General features: G+C 37.1%; 2 protein-coding genes across 4 annotated transcripts in view; both read left to right on the top strand.

Moving 5' to 3' along the window:
* LOC134754823 (NAD(P) transhydrogenase, mitochondrial-like) overlaps positions 1–5,898 on the top strand; it is a 58,605-nt gene extending 52,707 nt beyond the window's left edge. Inside the window, exon 23 of the mRNA XM_063691242.1 lies at positions 5,614–5,898. Coding sequence (XP_063547312.1) covers positions 5,614–5,760 — 147 coding nt within the window. The 3' untranslated portion in view covers positions 5,761–5,898. The remainder of the gene's footprint in view (positions 1–5,613) is intronic.
* Positions 5,899–11,491: 5,593 nt separating this feature from the next.
* The window catches only part of LOC134754833 (extended synaptotagmin-2-A), a 53,824-nt gene continuing 45,868 nt past the window's right edge, over positions 11,492–19,447 (top strand). Inside the window, exons 1-5 of one of the 3 annotated variants that reach the window (XM_063691265.1) lie at positions 11,492–11,680; positions 12,007–12,108; positions 16,668–16,865; positions 17,052–17,093; positions 17,189–17,329. In XM_063691265.1, coding sequence (XP_063547335.1) covers positions 12,022–12,108; positions 16,668–16,865; positions 17,052–17,093; positions 17,189–17,329 — 468 coding nt within the window. In that variant the 5' untranslated portion in view covers positions 11,492–11,680; positions 12,007–12,021. Of the gene's footprint in view, positions 11,769–12,006; positions 12,109–16,667; positions 16,866–17,051; positions 17,094–17,188; positions 17,330–19,447 lie in introns of all 3 variants that reach the window. The other 2 variants (XM_063691262.1, XM_063691264.1) reach the window with 2 other exon arrangements.

Below are 19,447 nucleotides of genomic sequence, written 5' to 3'. Positions count from 1 at the left end.
CTTGAGAAGGAAAGAGGCCCTGATGCGAGAAGCGGCACGGATCCAAAAGAACCCAACCCTACCAATTCGGGCGGAGTTTCTGAGCCCAACCAACTGTCGCTTAAAATCCAGGAATGCCTCCTACAGTATCTTTAAGGGTCTGGTCGATAGTTGTTTCAACCTGAAGCGTGAGTGGTCACAGTCGTGGAACTCGTTGATGGCGGGGAAGCTGGGCTCCGAAATAATCCCAGGTGCCATAATCAAAGGGTCCGACCTCCCAAGACGGCACTGGTGCAACCTTAACAGACTTCGCACTGGCCACGGTCGCTGTGCTTACTACAGACACCGCTGTGGATGGGTGGAGTCCCCGGCTTGCAGTTGTGGCGAGGCTGCACAAACAATCAAACACATAATAGAGGATTGCCCCATAACGCGCTATGCCAATGGACCTCCTGAAGACCTGATCGTCCTTAGCGACGAGGCCACCGAGTGGCTGATTGGACTCAATTTGTATTTATAACTGTTTCTGTTTATCATACTATGCCATACGATTAAATAAATTGTAATAATTAAATGTAATTTAATCAATCCTCATTTAATGAAGAAGAATATAATTTCTACGACTTTTTATTACTTTTCTAGTTATTGAGTTATAGATGAGTTTATCAAAAAGTACCCAAAAACCTAGTGAATGAACACAGTAAACCCCAATGAATGAACATTATTTAAATCTTTTTAATCAGCATTAAAAAACACTTTTAACACAAAAACCATTTCTAGCTCTATTTTAGTAGGTAAAGCGAAAGCGTTCATATATTTGTATCCCCTCCATGTTGATTTCAAATAGATCGGAATGTAATAAAATGATGGTTATTCGCCAATAACACAGAAACCAATAATAATAACACAGAAAGAAAAAGGGAATCAATTTTTTTAAAACAAGAAACATTTACATTTTGATGAAAAAAGTGCAAGCTCAGCAAATAATGCTTAAAATAATAAACTTTTAATTGCATTGTTCGTGGATACAGTGTTCATACATAATTTTAGTAGAAATATAATAAATGAATAAGCCATTTTTTGTATTGTTCATACATAGGCATGAAAAATCTAGTAAATGAACTATAGAAATTTGGTTTGTTCCAATACTGGTAGAATGAATCAGAATCGTTTTCTATGCAGAATCACAAATAACAAGCTCAATACCATTTCATTTACGTATACATTTTGAAAAAAATTAAATTTACACGACACCAGTAAATGAACACCCCGTTCATATACTGGTTTCAGAACATTTGATAAGCCAGTAATGGAACTATAAAAAATAAAGACTTAATCGCATAACACGCCGACAAAGTGTATATTTATAGAAGGTTTAACTCTTAATCTACCCAAATAATTAAACTTTATACAGGTAAACATTAAATAAGCACTTCATATGTTGCTCCAAACGTACACTGTTCTTATCTGGGATCTAATTTTTCCATACAAAACTTTAAAACCAGAAACACGTAAACTTCAAACGCCAGTCACATTCAAACTGGTCGAAAATAAATTTATAACGGGTTGCCATTGAGTTGTTAATAAGAAAAAAAATTACGACAAATGGTAGAAATTGCTATATTTCTTATTTTAGACAAAAAACGTGATTTTGTTCATTCACTGGGGGGTGTTCATTCACTGGAGGGTTTACCCTATTGGGGTTTTTTTGACCGGACCGACTTGCAAAATGAGTTCCAACTCCAACTGGAGCAGTGAAGACAACGAAATTTCAAATGCGCCTTCTGTACCACGAGCTTTGAATAAATGATTGGTGGCCGATGGTGTTTTACGGCCGTGGAACTTTCCATGTGTCATCACCGTAAAGACGGCCGTCTTTTGCGTCCGTAATATTACGGCCGCTATATGACGGTTATGAAAGAGCTCAAATTGAACATTCCAAAACATTTCTTTATTTTTTTATTTCACAGTAAAATAAAATTTGATATATGAAGGAAAATGTGAAAAAAAAAACATAAATATTAGGAGGAAGCGGGGCAGATAGGCACGAAGGGCAGTTTTGAACACTCATACTAATTCCTTAACTAAAAACTTATGTTCACCTTCTACAACACTAAAACATGGCTTTGTATGTGTGAGTGTGGTCTGCCAGCCGTTGCCGCTATAGACCGCGAGCCAGGCGCAAATTTCGTCAGTCATCGCGTCCCGGGCGAAAACTCGTATAGTGATTAACGGCTATGTACGATGAACCCTCGTGAACGTCAGCTGCCGCTCCGTTGGTGGGTTGAGGAATGGCAGCCATCGAAACGCGTAACACGTTCTTTCCACCGCGGTACAACCGGCTTGTTTTATTAACAATAGCATCTAAACTATCATCTGACAAAGTATCAAACGGGAGGCGATGACGCCGATGACTGAAAATATATTTTTTTACATGTTCATGTGACTAGCTGACGGTCTTTCCACAGCGATACAATCGACTGACGATTTTGTTTATACACAATAGCATCTAAACTGTCATCTGACAAAGTATCAAGCGGGAGGCGATGACAAAAAAATTTTTATAGACTTTATTTGCTGTCATTCTTCAACCCACCAACGGAGCGGCAATGACGTTCACGAGGGTTCATCATACATAGCCGTTAACCACTATACGAGTTTTCGCTCGGGAGGCGACTGGTCATGGAAATTTGTTCCTGGCCCGCGGTCTACTAGGCGCGCCAATACGTGTTTCCGCGGTCGCATAGTATAGTACATTATGATACAAGTGTGCTAAGTTGGTCATTACACACGAGGCGATATTGTGCGCGCGAGCTGTAAGCGAGCGCGCAATAAGAAAGCCGATGTGTGTAATGACCAATGCACACGCGTATCATACGACGTTTTTCAAAACACTTGCAAGCACAAGTGTTATAATATACTGAAAAAGCGCGCGTGTTTAGTATCTAGGATTATGAGCCAAAAATCGGTGGAATAAAAACGTCGTTTTGAGTAAGTGTGTTGAAATAGTTATTTGTGCAACAAGAGAGGAAAGTTGGTTTTTCTTGCGAGTGTTTATTTTGAGTCCCGAGAAAGCGAAAGATTCTACAATTGAATCACGAGCGAAGCGAGTGATTCTAAGTTAGAATCTTGAGCGTAGCGAGGGACTCAAAAACACGAGATGTAAAATAACTTTGCTCTCGTGTTGCACACATAATTTTTCACCTCAGTAGTGAGAACATATTAAAGGTTAAAATGTATTTCGAATTACACAGAATAAACAGAAAAAAAAAGGTATTATAATATGTACGATACGATAAGATACGATACGATACGAGACGAGACGAGACGAGACCGGTAGACCGTACCGTACCGTACCATACCATTAAAAAAATGTTCATGGCCTTCACTAAATTAAAAAGATACATTGTTTCACTCCCTGGAGTGAGGAAAGTCGCACTTTCCTCACTCCAGGGAGTGCCGAAAGTAGGCTTGTTCGAGCTGCTGAGGTGAAAAATAAATTACGATTTTTTTATCGAGTTTTGAAAGGAAATTTTAGATTTACCGGATGAACTTTATAATGAGGGCTAAGTACGTTTATTCCGTAATAAAGTTAGTTTATTATTTAAAAGTAATACTCAACAGTATATTTTTAATAAATGGTTTTTAATTTACATATTTGACCATTGAGGTACTTTAGTACAATTAGGATTGGGGCGGTTTTGAACATGTCAAAGTGCCCCTCTACTAGAGGGCCTCTAGTGTATCTAAGTGCCCCTGCCTGTTTATTTGTTGAGAAATATTCAAACAAATTTTTTTTTTAGGGAATAGTGTAAACTATTGAACAGAAAGAAAATTGACAAGGAAAAGTTCAATCCAAGCAGTTTTTGTTAAAAACTGATGCTGATTTTAATAAATGTTTTTTTTTTTTGTAGTTTTAGTACACCTGCTTAACTGTAGTACCTACATGTACTAATAGCACCACACTTGATAGACTTTTTATAATGTTTAAAAAGTTTACTACTGGTCAGCTAAGTGAGTCGATCTGTAACGTGTGCTCTGCGGGGCACTTTGAAACACTTACGGGGCACTTTGATTCACGTGCCAAAGTACCCCAAAATCAAAGTGTCCCATGTAATATATCAAAGTGCCCTGCAGGTGGGGCAGAATGAACAAATCCCATTTTTCGTTAAAATCCATATATGTGTCTCTTTTACTGGCGATAAATTCACAAAAAATATACTTTGTATACCTTAGTAAATTTGTCGTCTACTAAGTACAAAAACAAATATTTTGAGTTCGTTTTGGTGCCTAAAATCAATTTAAAAAAAAGGTGTACCATCCAAGCTGCCCCGCTTCCCGGAAAATGTAATCACTATCTTGATAACTTTTTAATTACCATAAAACATTTTCCGATTTTATTTGCAATTTAACCCCCTTTGCGGGTGTTTATTATACTTGGAATTTCTACGAGATAACTGTTATGAATACTGTTGAGTTGGCAACACTAAGTTCTGTACTCATTGGAAATAGTTATTTGTAACACAAGGGTGCAAAGTTGTATTTTACCCGCGAGTGTTATAACACACGAGAAGTAAAATACATTTGCACCCGTGTGTAACACAAAACTTTTCCCCTCACTATAGCGAGGAAAGTGCGACATCACTAATTTTTTTACGATAATACTATATTATAACAAAACTAGAATTTATGTATTTTTACGTGTCGGAGTCTGTGAGAAATTTTCTTTGACATTTATGACAATGCGTTTTGAAATTGCATCGACTCAACTTGTACGTTCAGAATTACATTTAACACCTTTTAAAAAAACAAATGTTTCTTATGGAATTTAAGGTTTATGACTTAAAATCATTAAATAAAGCTAAATTTGGTATTTTTTATTAAATTCTCAAACCATTTATTTAATGATAATTAATATCGAACGAACCATTATTATGAGCGTTTTACGTTTTGTTATCTGTCAAAAGCTACTTAAACACGCTCTATACAAGGTCAAATTACTTTCCCCACTAGTGGATAAAATGCGTTTTTCCCCGCTTGTTTTAAAGGATAAAAGACAGCTTTCCGAGCTAGTGAGGGGAAAAATATTTTATTGTCTACGATTGATTGATACCTTTTGGCGTCCATATAGATGTTGTAATATGTGCTGTATAAAATAACAGTGGAAATATACTTAGTTACTTAACAGAAGATTCGTATTCCAATTTGGAGAAGATCCTGTAGATCCTTAACAATAACACTAAAAACAACTTCTTTCAAATAAAATAAAAATTGTTGATATCGATTCACATGATAAAGGATTATCCTTAAAAAACCAACATACATACATACAGGTCGCACAAATTTGTTAGCCAATTCGCCGATAGATGGTGTAGTGTGCGCTACGTAAGTTACACCTTCACACTGTATCTCTATATATTCCGTAGGTTAAGGCTCATATGATATAATTAAACTTTACTTTCACACACAATTATGCTTAGTATACTTCCGGTCAAAAGTCTTTTCTGTTTATAGTTACATGACATAATTTTTAAGTTTGTAAGGAACCCTCGGTGTGCGAGTTAAACGAACTCGCACTTGACCGTTTTTAATATGACCGCATATCAAATTAACTAAAAAATCATAAACTTTTAGGTAGTAGTGATGAAACGATCCATGGGAGTTGGATATGCGGCAGTGGACAACCCGATCTTCTACAATCCGAACACGGCCATGTTGCTGGGCGACGCCAAGAAGACCTGCGACGCCCTGCTGGAGAGGGTCAAGCATCTCACCGCTTGAGCTCCATCATACCCGTTACATCGAAAGTGGACAATTGCTGTAACTACACCTTAGTTACTGGGGATGAGATCTTTACTACTTCAACGATTAAAGCTGCGACTATTATGTGGGACTGATTTTAAATTAATGAAATGTATGCACCTGGCTTGATTTAATTAATGGGTTCGACAAACACTGTTTTAACTATGAAATATTGTTTACATAGGTATTCCAAACGATTCAACATGAGTGAAACAATAACACAATAAATCAATTATTAAACATGTATAATGTTGTAAGTGATATCTAATCTATCTTTTTCTACTCCAGCACCCTTATTTGTAGATTAAATGACTGCCAGTAAGATCGAAATCAACTTCATAAGAAGTGCGGCGCGCGGGGCTCCGGCGCCCCTGTCTGTAGAATCCTAACAGCAGTATTCTTAGGAATATTATATCTTTTTTTTTATTCTGAATTCTAGGCAAAGATCTACAAACCAATATTTATTTTGATTTTATTTATAATTTTGGGTGTTTGCTGTCTTAGAAAAAATATTGTGTGCAACGGTACATAATTAGGTGTTAAAATTCTCGGGCCTGTCTTTACAAAACTCAAATGTTTCGTTTTGTAACTTCGGCCCTTGAATTTTAATTTAAGAACCCTTATTATGTACCTGTGGTACAAAATACTATTCTAGTCTATTCTACAAATATAATTGGTTGCCTTAAAATTTATATACTTATTATCAGTCTTCCATTTAATTATTGATACTTACAGATGTGTTCGTTTCTTTACAAATGACTGGGAACAAGTCAATTTTTTTTATATTGTTCAATTTTATAAACAAATTCATAATTTTGTTTATATTTTTTATTATCACGAATGTATGAATTTATTAGAATAACTGTGTGGATGGTTTATAATCAATTTTAATGTTACCAGTGTATCCTCCCTTTACATTCCATTATATATGTATTATACTATTACTATTTTACTTGAAAACAGGGGGCGTATTATGGAATTTGTTTACCTAGTCGTCAATAAAGCGTCTGTCACTTGTCAGAGAGAGACGCACGCTTTGTCTATCGTAATAAACTGGACCAACGTACACCCGCACAAATAAAGCGTGCATCTAAAATATGAATAGTTTTTTAAGTGATTTTTTTGAACTTTAATTATATTTTTACCCTAAGTGCCATTATTACTGAGATATACTTATGCCCGCAACATTTGCGGTATTGGCGCAAATATGGCTTCGTCACTTTCGTTGTGCGTTTGGCGTATTATTGATATTAATGAAAGTGAAGAAGAAACATGGCGTGGTGCCAACATACTTAATTTCGGAAATATCTGGTTGTATCTGGCAACCATTAATTGGTAGAGTTGGCATATATGAACTTATAACTTTTGAAATAATTTTAAGTTATTTGAAGTAAGTTAAAATTACAACTGCCCTATACTATAAACTGAAGCATCACACTCTACTACTTGGACAGCCTGATGTTGTGATGTTTAACAACAGGCAACAATTCAACTCATCAATGTAAAAGTTAACTTGCTAGATGCTACTAAACTATGTCTGTACCTAATGTTCTTATTGTGACATTTTTTAAAGCAATTAATAAACGATTAAAAAATACGAGTGCGTTGTTATTAATTTCGCAATCGTATTGCGAAATGAGGAAAGTACGTTAGTACCACGAAAACATACATTTAAAATATGGCTTGCTTGCCACCGGCGTGGTATAAAAAAAAACCGTTTGCTACAAGTAGGACCTCAGGTTTTTATTCTGAGAGTAGGACGTTAACTCCCGTCCCGCTACCCGCGCCACCCTCTACTGACGCCTTATCGTGTGATGCTACCTGGCACGACCACGGAATACAAATTCATGAACAAAATGTACTATTATGGTTTGGGCACTGTGACATAGGGGCCGTGTTCGTGCTAGGTAGTACCTTCCTGACACGACCACGCTTTCATAAGTGGTTTATTCAACAGTCAAAATACTACAAAATAAATGTACTTTTTTGTACTGTTACTGACTGTTATTAAAACAACTTGTACGGTTTAGACAAGGTGACATAGAGGTCAGGATCATGCTGCGTAAGGTAGGGTCGCCTAAGGCCCCATATTGCGTGTGTGACGCATCCATAAGTAAGAGCGAGAAAGAGATCGCTTTCTCGCTCTTACTTATGGGTGCGTCCTCCACGCAACGCTTTTTAAGCTCTCGTGCTAATGGGGCCTAAGATCGCGATCGGCGCTGCAACGCTCGCTTAAAAAAAGTGCCATTTTCGAATTTTATGGTGATTCGATCTTCCCTCCCCGAGTTTGTTTGGACGTTATGGTAACTATTTATCATTTTATTGCTTTATAATTATTGCGTAGTTTTTAAATTCTCTATAGATTAGTATACTTCGTTTACGTCTAGAACCCCCTCCACACTCGTGCGCGAATCGCGGTGCGAAGCCGCGAACGCGAGTGTGGAGTCTAGTTCGCTAATCGGCTTCGCGCCGCGTAGTCTGGAGCGCGCTTAGGACGTATGTAGACCGAGATCCGGACTTTTCTCCCATTGCCGTACATCGGACTAATCACAGAGACGCTTAAAAAACTCAGCAGTTCTCAAAAGTTCGGATTGTAATAAAGGGATACAAATACAAATAATTTATTGAGAAAAGTATTGTACAGAGGTTCATCTTAAAGACTAAGAGTTGTTAGTAGAGGAAAGTGGTTTACGAATGCCTGAACTAGGAGTTCCTGTGTTTCAGGCAGCGAAGGACAAAATTAATCAATTTTTAATTATTCACTTAATTATAAATTAATAGTAGTACTTACACAATAGAAGTCTTATCACCTTATAGGAACATAGACATAGTATAGTAGTTATAGACATGAAACCGAGCGACCAGGGGTAGGAGAAAGACATATTCATGTATTGACAGGTTAATGTATGGCAGCATAATCCTTTTTCTCTTTCACTCTTGTAAATTTCGGTATTTCGCCATCGCCTTCTACCTATGCTGCCATAACCCGACCATGAAAAAAAAACCCGGCCGTTGATAAGGACAAAGCATGGCACTATTTTCTCTTTCCTCTTATAGGAATCGCAATAAGACTATCTTTCTCTATCTCTTTGTCAAACCCTGGGATAGATAGGAACGTTTCACATAATGAAAAGACGTTGACACATGACAAGCCAATATCTACGTTGCTTCAGCCCTTTTTTGCACATAACCTATGTATACCCGGTCTTAATTCACCATTTTTCTTAGAATGCACCAAAGACCCGGCTGAGTCATTAAAGTTTGTCAATTTGCCTGAGGAGGGAATATCGGACTAAAATTTCTCAAAAAAAAAAATAGTTCGACACAGCCAATTTTTTTACTTTAGGCCCCATAACCACGAGCGCTTTTTCAACGCGCGTTAAAAAAGCGCTTGAATCTGGGCTCACTCTAATTTCGATTTAAAGACCAAGGCTTAAAGTTGAAAATCCAACAACGCTTGATATAAAGCGCTACGGCCATCGTGTGAATACACGTTTCCATTTGTGTCATTCAAACGCTTTTTTAATGCGCGTTGAAAAAGCGCTCGTGATTATGAGCCCTTAATCGTAACCCGGTCCCATGGAGACTGTATAAAGGAGCCAAATCTCTATGTATGAAAAGTGTCCATCAAAAAACAGTAATTAGGCGGCGCCACCATACACCGAAGTACTACCAAAAACAACCTACGTAATTTGGTCGGGTTATTTGTTGCCTTATATGGTTCATGTTATACTCATGTCCCAGAGCCTAACTAGCGCCACCGGAGAGATTAGGAACTATTATTTAAAGCTTAACGCGGTCACTTTTACAACAATTCTGCCATAAGAGATTGCGATCCTTTCTATACCATCCATACCCGGTCCGGCAAAAATCATAGTGTAATATCCCTTTTATAAAATTTTGACAGACGTTAGTGCGTAGGAAATAGGAAGTTAGGAAGGCATGTTTGACAATTGAATGAGGGCTATCGTTTTTTTGCTCACCAGTTGGCGCCTCTGTTGATGGTGGTCCATGAATCTAGTATAACTGGATCGGTCATGAGGAGTGGGGGAAAATGACCGAACGGGATAGTCTTATGTATCTTTCAGTAGGAGTAGCAGAGAAAGCGCTGTTATTGTTTGTCCTTGTCATAGTTTCACTTTTCCACCGCTGCCACAACCGAGGTTGTGGCAAACAAATAAGTACGTGACATATCATGTTTGTTCGTTGCTTGTTTAATTATCGTTGTTTTGTATGAAATTGTGCTTTCTCTTATGAAATATAGTGATGGTTAGCGTTTTGAATGCTTGAACTTTGATAAAATACTGGTGAATTGTTCTGTAATCGGCTGTAATAGCCGCTCTGAGCAAAAATATGAGATCATAACCTTTCACACGTAAGTACGGTATTTTACACCTTTCTCTTAACGCAATATGTGAGAATAACATCGTAAAATTACGTTACACTCAAAGCAATGTAGAATCAAACGATTTCAATAAAAATATCGCAATTATTTACGCAAATTAACAAAACATTACTTGTAAAATGATCCGCCCAAATTACGTAGGTAGGTAAGAGTCTGAGGTCAGCCATTTTTAAACTTCTTCTTAATTTAGCTGCATAACAATCATGTTAGGGATACCAGATGAAAATATCATAATTTTATGGGTAATTTTGACCTCGAAGTTTTTTCGTACTTCTAATTCCAAAAAATAAATAAACAAATGTTGTGAAGATTAAATGTGGTGTACATTAATTGGTGTGATTGCCATTTGTGATTTCTGTAAATTAAAACCCATAATACATTTTATTTTACGTTTTATTTACTAAACATGTTTAGTTTTGCGTGCCTTGCGTTTGCCTGCGCGAATTATAGGAGGTATTTCATTGTTTATACGCCTAAAAAGAACGGCCCATTGACATTTTATTTAACAATTTTTTAATACCGTGAAACAAGCTAACTTTGCCTCCAGGGTAATCGCCCCAACGTGATATCAAATATTGGGGTAATTTTTACCAATATGGTATCCCCACGTTTATGACGTCATCTATGTCTATCCCTTACGGGCGCACGCGTATAGCTGGTCTATGTAATGCTAGGTCTATGTGGTGGTCCGTGGTCCAAAAGACTATAGAAAAGCTTCTTCTTCTTCTTTTAAAATTATGGCTTCAGCCCAGTGGGACTATTTCGCCAGTATCAAGGTATTGAGAGGTTTACAAACGACAAAAATTGTACGGTTGTACAAGACAGTGTACGGTGATTTGTTAGCTCTTGTAAATCGATAGCTAGTCTTTACAAGAAGCACGTGGACTACCGGCCGTTGACTCCAAGATGGTGGTTAAACGCGCTTCAAAATTAATTCTCCATTCACTGCACACTACCACATTAGTTTACTGTATAATAAGCTATCGATATTACACTTTAAACAATATTAATAAGCAAAAAACAAAGTAATTAATCACGATGCTAACTATCAAGATGGCGCTCGAACCGGAAGTCCTATAGAAAAGCTGTCAGTCATTAAAGTGACAAGTGACATTTGACATTTCGAACTATGGAAAAGACCACCATCTACACTAGCGCCCCTAGCGGCGAATTCATATGCGTTAGCCCTTATTGACATTTCTTAATTTTCTTATGGCCATTCGACTCACACCCAACCCAAAGAGTATAATAATATATGTATAGTAACTCACACGACCTGGCAGAATAATTTGAACATGTACAGTATTTTTTAAATATTTGTTATTATTAATGTAATGTTTTACGTTTAGCTCTTAGGTTATGAACTATTTTATCTCAGTTATATATAAGTTACTCTATGCTATTTTATTGTCAACGTGACATCGTACTGGCGCACTTTATTTTGTTAGTACTTCGGTTTTACCAAGATTCATATCGACGTTCGGGACATATTCGGTTAGTTCCAGTAGCACTGTGCGTAGTAATGTATTCTGTTTAGTTTTTTATCAACCAGCACGCCCGCAACGCATTACTCTGCAACATGGTATGTGTGGAATAATTTTACTTTTAGCTTTATACTATTTTGCTGAATGTCCTTTTGCATTTTCAATATTTTGTTTTATGTGAATCTATTTTTAATCGTGAGTCAATAGCGAACTCCAAAATTTTATTTTTATTTACCGGTAAATTGCAAGTTCAGTACTCTATAAGTGCTTTCTTTATTTCTGAATAGTCTGTAATGACATTATTTACAGTTTTAATATATTTATTTTATGTTATAGACAAGTGATACCAAAATGGTATCACCAAGTAAACCGGTGGTGCCCCTGAGCAGTGATGACAGTGTTAGTGTACTGTCTATGATCTACCGTTTCTTTAAGAAGGTATGTATTTGTCTCTTAATGCAAAATGTGATTATGAAAATGTTTATTGACAGCATAGAGTCCGTTTCAGCACAAGATATCAAGTTTTTAGTAGGTAATGCATAAGTGTGATTGGCAAAGTGCATGGGTACAGTGTAACTAGGGGTGGCAATACAAGCAATGGGGTTGGCTGGTCGAAATAATTAGCAGATGGCGCCAGCATAGCTTGCCAAGTCAAACCCTAGAACTGTGTCAAATTTTTGTTTTTTTAATGCCCTGGATGCCAGCCCTTTTAGCCAAATCTCATAAAAAACAGGAAAAGCTATGATGGCGCCATCTCTGCAAACCTTTGACAGTTGCCAACCCCATTGCCATGGCCTCTGGCTGTGGCCCGGACCCCACATTGACTATGAGCACAGGCTCCTATTGCCATCATCATCAAATACTGTCAAACAATTAACTAGGTTTTAATTCTTTGCATAAATGAAGACAAGAGAAAGTGATGCCCAATACTTACAAACGTTTTATGCTAACACTACCTCGCTTCTGCCAGCGATCTCATCTGTGTGAGATGATAATGATGATTGATAGAAACTATCCTATGTCCTTCCTTTCCATGCCAAAGATCGTCTAAATCTGTTCAGCAGTTTAAGTGTGAAGAGGTAACAGTTAGAATTACTTTTATGTTTATAATATTTTAATATTATTAATAGGGATAAATCACAAACATATGTTAGGCTGTGAAGTGAAGTGCATGTCACTTTTTGCAGTAATAGCGTCAAATACTTTTTTTTTGTGCTGGTATGACTGTATGACAAACACCTAGTAAGTGGTTATTTAGTAATGAAATGGTTAAATGAACTTTAAATTAAAAATGCAACATTCTCCTTTGTAAGTACTCTTTAAATGCATCATTTTGTTACTAAACAATTCAAAGCGGGATAAAAAATAAAGTAATGAGACATGACGTTTATAAGTTTATAAGTTTTGTGGGTAAATCCTGGGATGAAGTAGGCCTTAGAGCATCAGAGGGCTTAACAGTGGCTCAAAATTGGTATAAGAGAAATTTATTGACTCTAAACATCTCAAAAACCAACTACATTTGTTTCTCGCTAACTAAGACAGGACAACCTAAGCAAAACAACAGCTTGAAAATTCATAAATGTCGTCCTACTCCCGACATTGCCTGTACATGCACTACAATAGAACAGGTACACTCAACAAAGTACCTAGGTGTTGAAATCGATGAGAATTTAAAATGGGATCTACATTGCAAACATATTGCTAATAAAATTAGACAAACCGCGTATATATTTCTAGAACTTCGAAATATAATTGACCAGAGAACACTTGAAACTGTGTATTTTGCCTTAACCCAGACTGTACTATTGTATGGAATCATAGCGTGGGGTGCCTGTAGCGCAAAAAATATAGCTAACATTGAGATTGCACAGAAACTGATCCTAAAAATTATTAAAAGAAAACCAAGGCGTTTTTCTACTGAAGCAATTTATAGGTTAAGTAAAATGTTAGCACCAAGGCAACTATACATCTGGCAAGTAATAATATATATTAGTAGACATAAAGATGACATGGTATTAAATGTTAACCCGGCAAACCTTCGAAACACCAGAAGCAAATATAAGATACCAATTACGAACAGTGCTGCAGCTAGGAAACACTACTCATATGTTGGAACTAGGCTTTTTGACAAATTACCAGGTGACCTACAGGACATAATACAACCTAGCTATTCAAGCGTGTCTACTCAAAATAATCAAAGTTACATAAGTAGGCTAAATAAAAAAACTAAAGTGTTTCTCCTGAGTTTTTCTTTTACTGAATTTAAAGACTTCTACACAAAAATATTTCCTCAGTGTAGATTGCTACGTAACTCCGTGTCATATTTCTCTATTTTTCCATATAATATATATGTATGTATGTGTATTAGATAGCAAATAATATATATAGCTACTTACATAATTATAAAACCCAATATACGTATATTAAATACGTACATAAAAATAAAAAATACCAGTAATGCATGTTTATTTAATTAAGCTTTTTTAATTGAATTAAGTAAACTTTATATTATAAGAAAATTGTTTATCCAAAATCCGATCGCTCTCTAAAAATTGTGTCACATATATTGTAACTAGCCCTAGCACAGGCCCCGGTCTTTTTGGGCTGTTACTGCACACTATGTCTTTAAATGCTGGCTTAAATTAAAATGTATAATTAGAAATAGTGAAAAGTTTGTTGTATATATTTAATGAATAAAAAATATAAATAAATAAATGAGATTCACATTCACATTATTTATTTATTGCATTAAAGTTGTACATTTTAGGACTTTAAATTAGTGAAAGTTTCAAACATAAGCTTGTTTGTGTGTAGCAATATACTTAATCTAGCATCTTAGTAATTATCTTAATGCTAAAGCCATCATAGTGATTGCATGCATGAGTCAGAACACCTGACGTCATGTAGGTAAGGAACTGAGGACTAACACCAGCCGGTGAATCACTTGATGCGGTATTTGACCTTGACGGATTGTTTACAAACCTAAAAAGTGAATCTAAATATGAATGTAGTATGTATTCATACTCGCAAGGAAGGAGTACTCCTTTACTTCCTACCAGGGACCGGCCCGCTATCCCTTATCGGGGTTTTATAAGGGTATTGCATAAGGCTTAACTCACCATACCCTTTGCCAGACGAAACCCTTTGTTTTGGTTTTAAAAACCCTTATATAAAGCTACCACATTTGAGTAATCGGTAGCCCAAATACCCTTACAAAACCCTTATCATCCGCTCACCAACACCATGCATATTGCTTATAAGGGTTAGCCTTATAAAGGGCTTCCCTTTTAGCATATAAGCGTGCTAATTTAAGTCGTCTACCTTGTTCATAAAGCACACATTACTTCAAATCCGAGCGATCGTCGGCGGCGACGGCGGCGTTCTTTGACTAGGCACGTATTTTCTTTCCTTTTCATACACTACCGTAGATATATACTAATCCTGTCTCTTTCACGCAAAGGGAAACCTTTATAAAAAGCGCTTAAAGATAAGGGTAACCCTTATTAAGGGCTAGCCTTATATTTGGTTAGCTTTTCAATAAGGGTTAGTCAAAGGTATGGGTATGAATGGGCTTGCAGTTTTAAAGGGAAAGTCTTTCAATGTGTTAGCCGTGTTTAAGTGTCGCCCATTGAAAGGGTTTTATCGCGGAAAGGGTTGTCGGGTCCCTGCTTCCTACTCTAAAAACTATGTAATGTAATTGCTATAATTAATATCGTTAATAACTGATGGTACAGTTTCACATGCTGCAAGTTGAGAGTTGGCGAGAAATGTGGTCTTGTGTCATCCGCGCCCTAAAAACGAATAGATTGAGACTTCATTCATGAAAATCGGCTTTGAATTTTTTAAGGTTATGGTGAAACAAACGTCACAGGCGTAACCACCCACATACATAATAAATTCGTATATTCAAATTAATAACAATCAACAAAACAAAATATAAACTAGAATATCAAAAGAATATTAAAACTAAACTAAGCTTAAAAACCTAAAACCCCAAATCCCTGCTTCTGGCCCGTCCCTAGGATGTTAGCGCCATTGCCAGGGCATTACCCCTTTGCATCGCCAGAACAAGTTTTTGAGCATGCCTTGTGGTCCTCTAATATACCTACCTTTGAGACGTACCTCTATAATGGATCAAGACCATACCAGTTCGCAACATTTTTGGACCGCGCCACGACTCCTCACTCTTCTCAGGCACCGTGTAGGAATCATGGGCACCATGGCATAAGCATAAAGCCATATCCAAACTCTAGCGCCTACACCATCGAGGCGAGGATTAATGTTTAAACAATTTTTAATGTTTAAGTAATTTTCAAACATCCTCCAGATACGATACCGTTAATTTTTTTTGTAAAATATACCTCAAATTATACCAAATCCTAATAACTAACCCTAAGAAAGCAATTCTGAAAATATTTACGTTTAGTATATATATTTTTTCATTATATATATTACAATGTGATCTATCAATTAAATACGTATTTAAAAAGAAAGTATAAAATTAATATATGTATAACGGTTTTTCAGAAAGTAGAATCTATAAGTAGTAGTAAAAATGTACAAGACGTTCAATACGGTTGCAAATCTATATAAAGTACTTAACTTAATAAAACACGCTTGTTCTTCGCGGCCCGGTAAAAGGTTAAACCATTTTGGCGTAAACATCATGTCAACGTGGCGTGGTACAAAAATAAGTTGTTATTTACTGAAATTGACAAGCACCCATAGAGTCTGTGCAGAAAAAGTCTTAGAATATAAGGGAAATACATTCTATGAATCTTCTCTTTCCACACACATTCTACATAGCATAATGCACCGGAATTTTGAACTTCCCGTCATCGCGTTGCTAACCTTTCTCAGATTCAATCAAAATCGTACTCAAGTCTATCTGAAATCAATTTACCGCCGCGGGGTATTGTAATTCCATCCGGGCGGGGTGGAGCGTGGCCATTCATTATCAGAACCCCTGTAAGAAAGGATAATGAAAATGTGTGCAGGTGTCAATAGTCGGCGCCGTGTACCTGGTGGGCTACATGCAATGGAGCGTGGCGTGGCTGATCGGGCCCGTGGTGCTCTCGGTGCTGCGCGACCAGTGGCGCCGCGACAGCGAGTACCGCCGCTCGCTGGCCAAGGCGGCCGCCGTCTCCAGCGAGAAGGACATCGTGCTGGCGAGGATCGACGATCTGCCTGCATGGGTAACCATTGCCTGGTATATGACCGGCTCCTGTAACAACTGCTTTGTAAAAATGCAACTAGAAATCGGCAATTTATAGTATTTTGTTCAGTATCACTGCTACTTTATCACTAGGTACATAAGGATTAAAGCTGCTCATACTCATACCTATTCCTTTTCAATATGCATGTATGTAATTATCTTACAGGTGTTCTTTCCCGACGTGGAACGTGCAGAATGGTTAAATAGAGTAAGTTTTTGTTCAGTGCACATGAATAATGTACCTAACTGCTTTAGCAGTATCAATATTCAAGTTTAAATATTCAAATTGATGTATTTTTACAGATTCTTCTCCAAGTATGGCCAAACGTAAATCATTACGCGCGAAATTTGTTGAAGGATTGTATCGAGCCGGCCGTAGCCGAGAGCCTAGCTAACTACAAAATGACCGGGTTCAAATTTGAGCGCTCTATCCTAGGCACTATTGTGAGTACATTTATCCGATAGGGTATTTAACTGTACGAGTATTTAAAATAAATTATTTTACACCATGCATGAAATAAACACCAGAAGATTAATAGAGAACCGTAAACATCAGTTATTTTTAGATCTAATTTCTATTTTAAAACCCGTATAAAACTATAAAGAGTAGGTAATTTGATTGTGACGTCACATGCTATTGTTTCATATAAATTCAGTTCAGTTCAATTCTTTGTTCTTATGGCATCTGTCCATTGGGACAATTTTGCCAGCATCAAGGTTGTGAGAGCGGAATTTCAGTATATCAATAGGGTATCAGTATAGTACAGTCAAATACACTATTATATCATTGTGGACATCATTTTAGCTAGTTGGCCTGCGCCTAAATTATGTTTAATGGTATCAATTTATCCTGTGCTTTATCAGCTTCTATTTCACATGAGAGGCCTTATTCCTACAAACGAGCGTATTTTGCAAAATGCTTCCTTTTTCATTCAACATTACGACGTAACTATAAGTATTTATTCAAAAACTGGTAACGTTCTTAAATAATCATTTCCTAAACTAGCGGCTGAAATAGTTAAAGTTTGCATTTTCTCTTTTTAAACCTAAAATAAATGAGTTTTCCTGGGAGTATTTTTCAAAATTTGCAGCCGAGAAGTGTCGTTTCGGTTGCCAATTTTGCAGTTAACAAGAATCATTTGGTACATGAATGATTACAATTCAATTCACCATATCTTGTACGAGGGGCTGAAATGATTGAAAATCAAAGATTCATTTAAAAAAAAATATAAAATACCTTCCGAGTTTTCTTTATTTTTTCGGTGAAAACAGGGTCGCATTATATTTTTTTATCGCAAATTACTTATATTTTGCCCTTAAAATAATATTATAGCAAACTAACTTTATGTGAACCCATAAAAAATCATAACTATAGGACCTATTTTCCCGTAAATATAAATATTTTTAAAATACATATAAATCACGCTGCACCGACACTGCGCGCTCAGTCTCCGCCGAGAGCGCTTAGGGGACGGACCTGTGCTCGATCGTCAGGCGTTTGTATTGTTCGTAACCAACGAGCTAGTTCCGAGAAGTGGTGTATACTGCGATTAGAAAATCTTGATCCTTTGGTGATCAATGCAATCATAGGTACATTTTATAGCACAAATATTAAAAAAATTAATCGTAGATCACCTAGGTGATCGGGTCTGTTCAGGGTGCATAGCCAAGATGCCAACCGTTTAGGTACCTATAGTTTACATTAAAACCAAATCTGTAGCTGGCCTGTAAAATGGGTCATAGAAACGCGTTCCTTGTGTATTTCGCTTTCTAGATGACCAGGGTGCCTAGCCGAGATGCCAACCGTTTAGGTACCTATAGTTTACATTAAAACCAAATCTGTAGCTGGCCTCTAAAATGGGTCGTAGAAACGCGTTCCTTGTATCTTTCGCTTTCTAGATGACCAGGGTGCCTAGCCAAGATGCCAACCGTTTAGGTACCTGTAGTTTACATTGAAACCAAATCTGTAGCTGGCCTCTGGATGGGTAGTAGAAACGGGTTCCGTATGTCTTTCCCTTTCCAGATGACCAAGGTGCTTAGCCAAGATACCAACCGTTTAGGTATCTATAATATAATTTACATTAAAACCAAATCTGTGGCTGGCCTCTAAAATGGGTAGTAGAAACGCGTTCCTTATGTCTTTCGCTTTCCAGATGACCAGGGTGCCTAGCCAAAATGCCAACCGTTTAGGTACTTATAGTCTACATTAAAACCAAATCTGTAGCTGGCCTCTGAATGGATAGCAGAAACGCGTTCCGTATGTCTTTCCCTTTCCAGATGGCCAGGGTGTCCAGCCAAGATGCCAACCGTTTACGCTCCGTAGCGAACGAAACGCAACTGTCTCTGTCGCATTAATATGTAAGAGTGATAGATAGAGATTACCCTATCATTCGCTACGGAACGAACGACTGGCATCTTGGCTAGGCACCCAGGTTTAGGTACCTATAGTTTACATTAAAACCAAATCTGTAGCTGGCCACTGTAATGGGTAATAGAAACACGTTCCGTATGTGTTTCGCTTTGCAGATGACCAGGGTGCCTGGCCAAGATGCCAACCGTTTA

The sequence above is a fragment of the Cydia strobilella genome, chromosome Z (genome assembly GCF_947568885.1).
Source record: "Cydia strobilella chromosome Z, ilCydStro3.1, whole genome shotgun sequence".
NCBI classification, from domain to species: Eukaryota; Metazoa; Arthropoda; class Insecta; order Lepidoptera; family Tortricidae; genus Cydia; species Cydia strobilella.
Note: the sequence above shows the minus strand (reverse complement) of the source record. Positions and strands in the feature narration are given on the sequence as shown.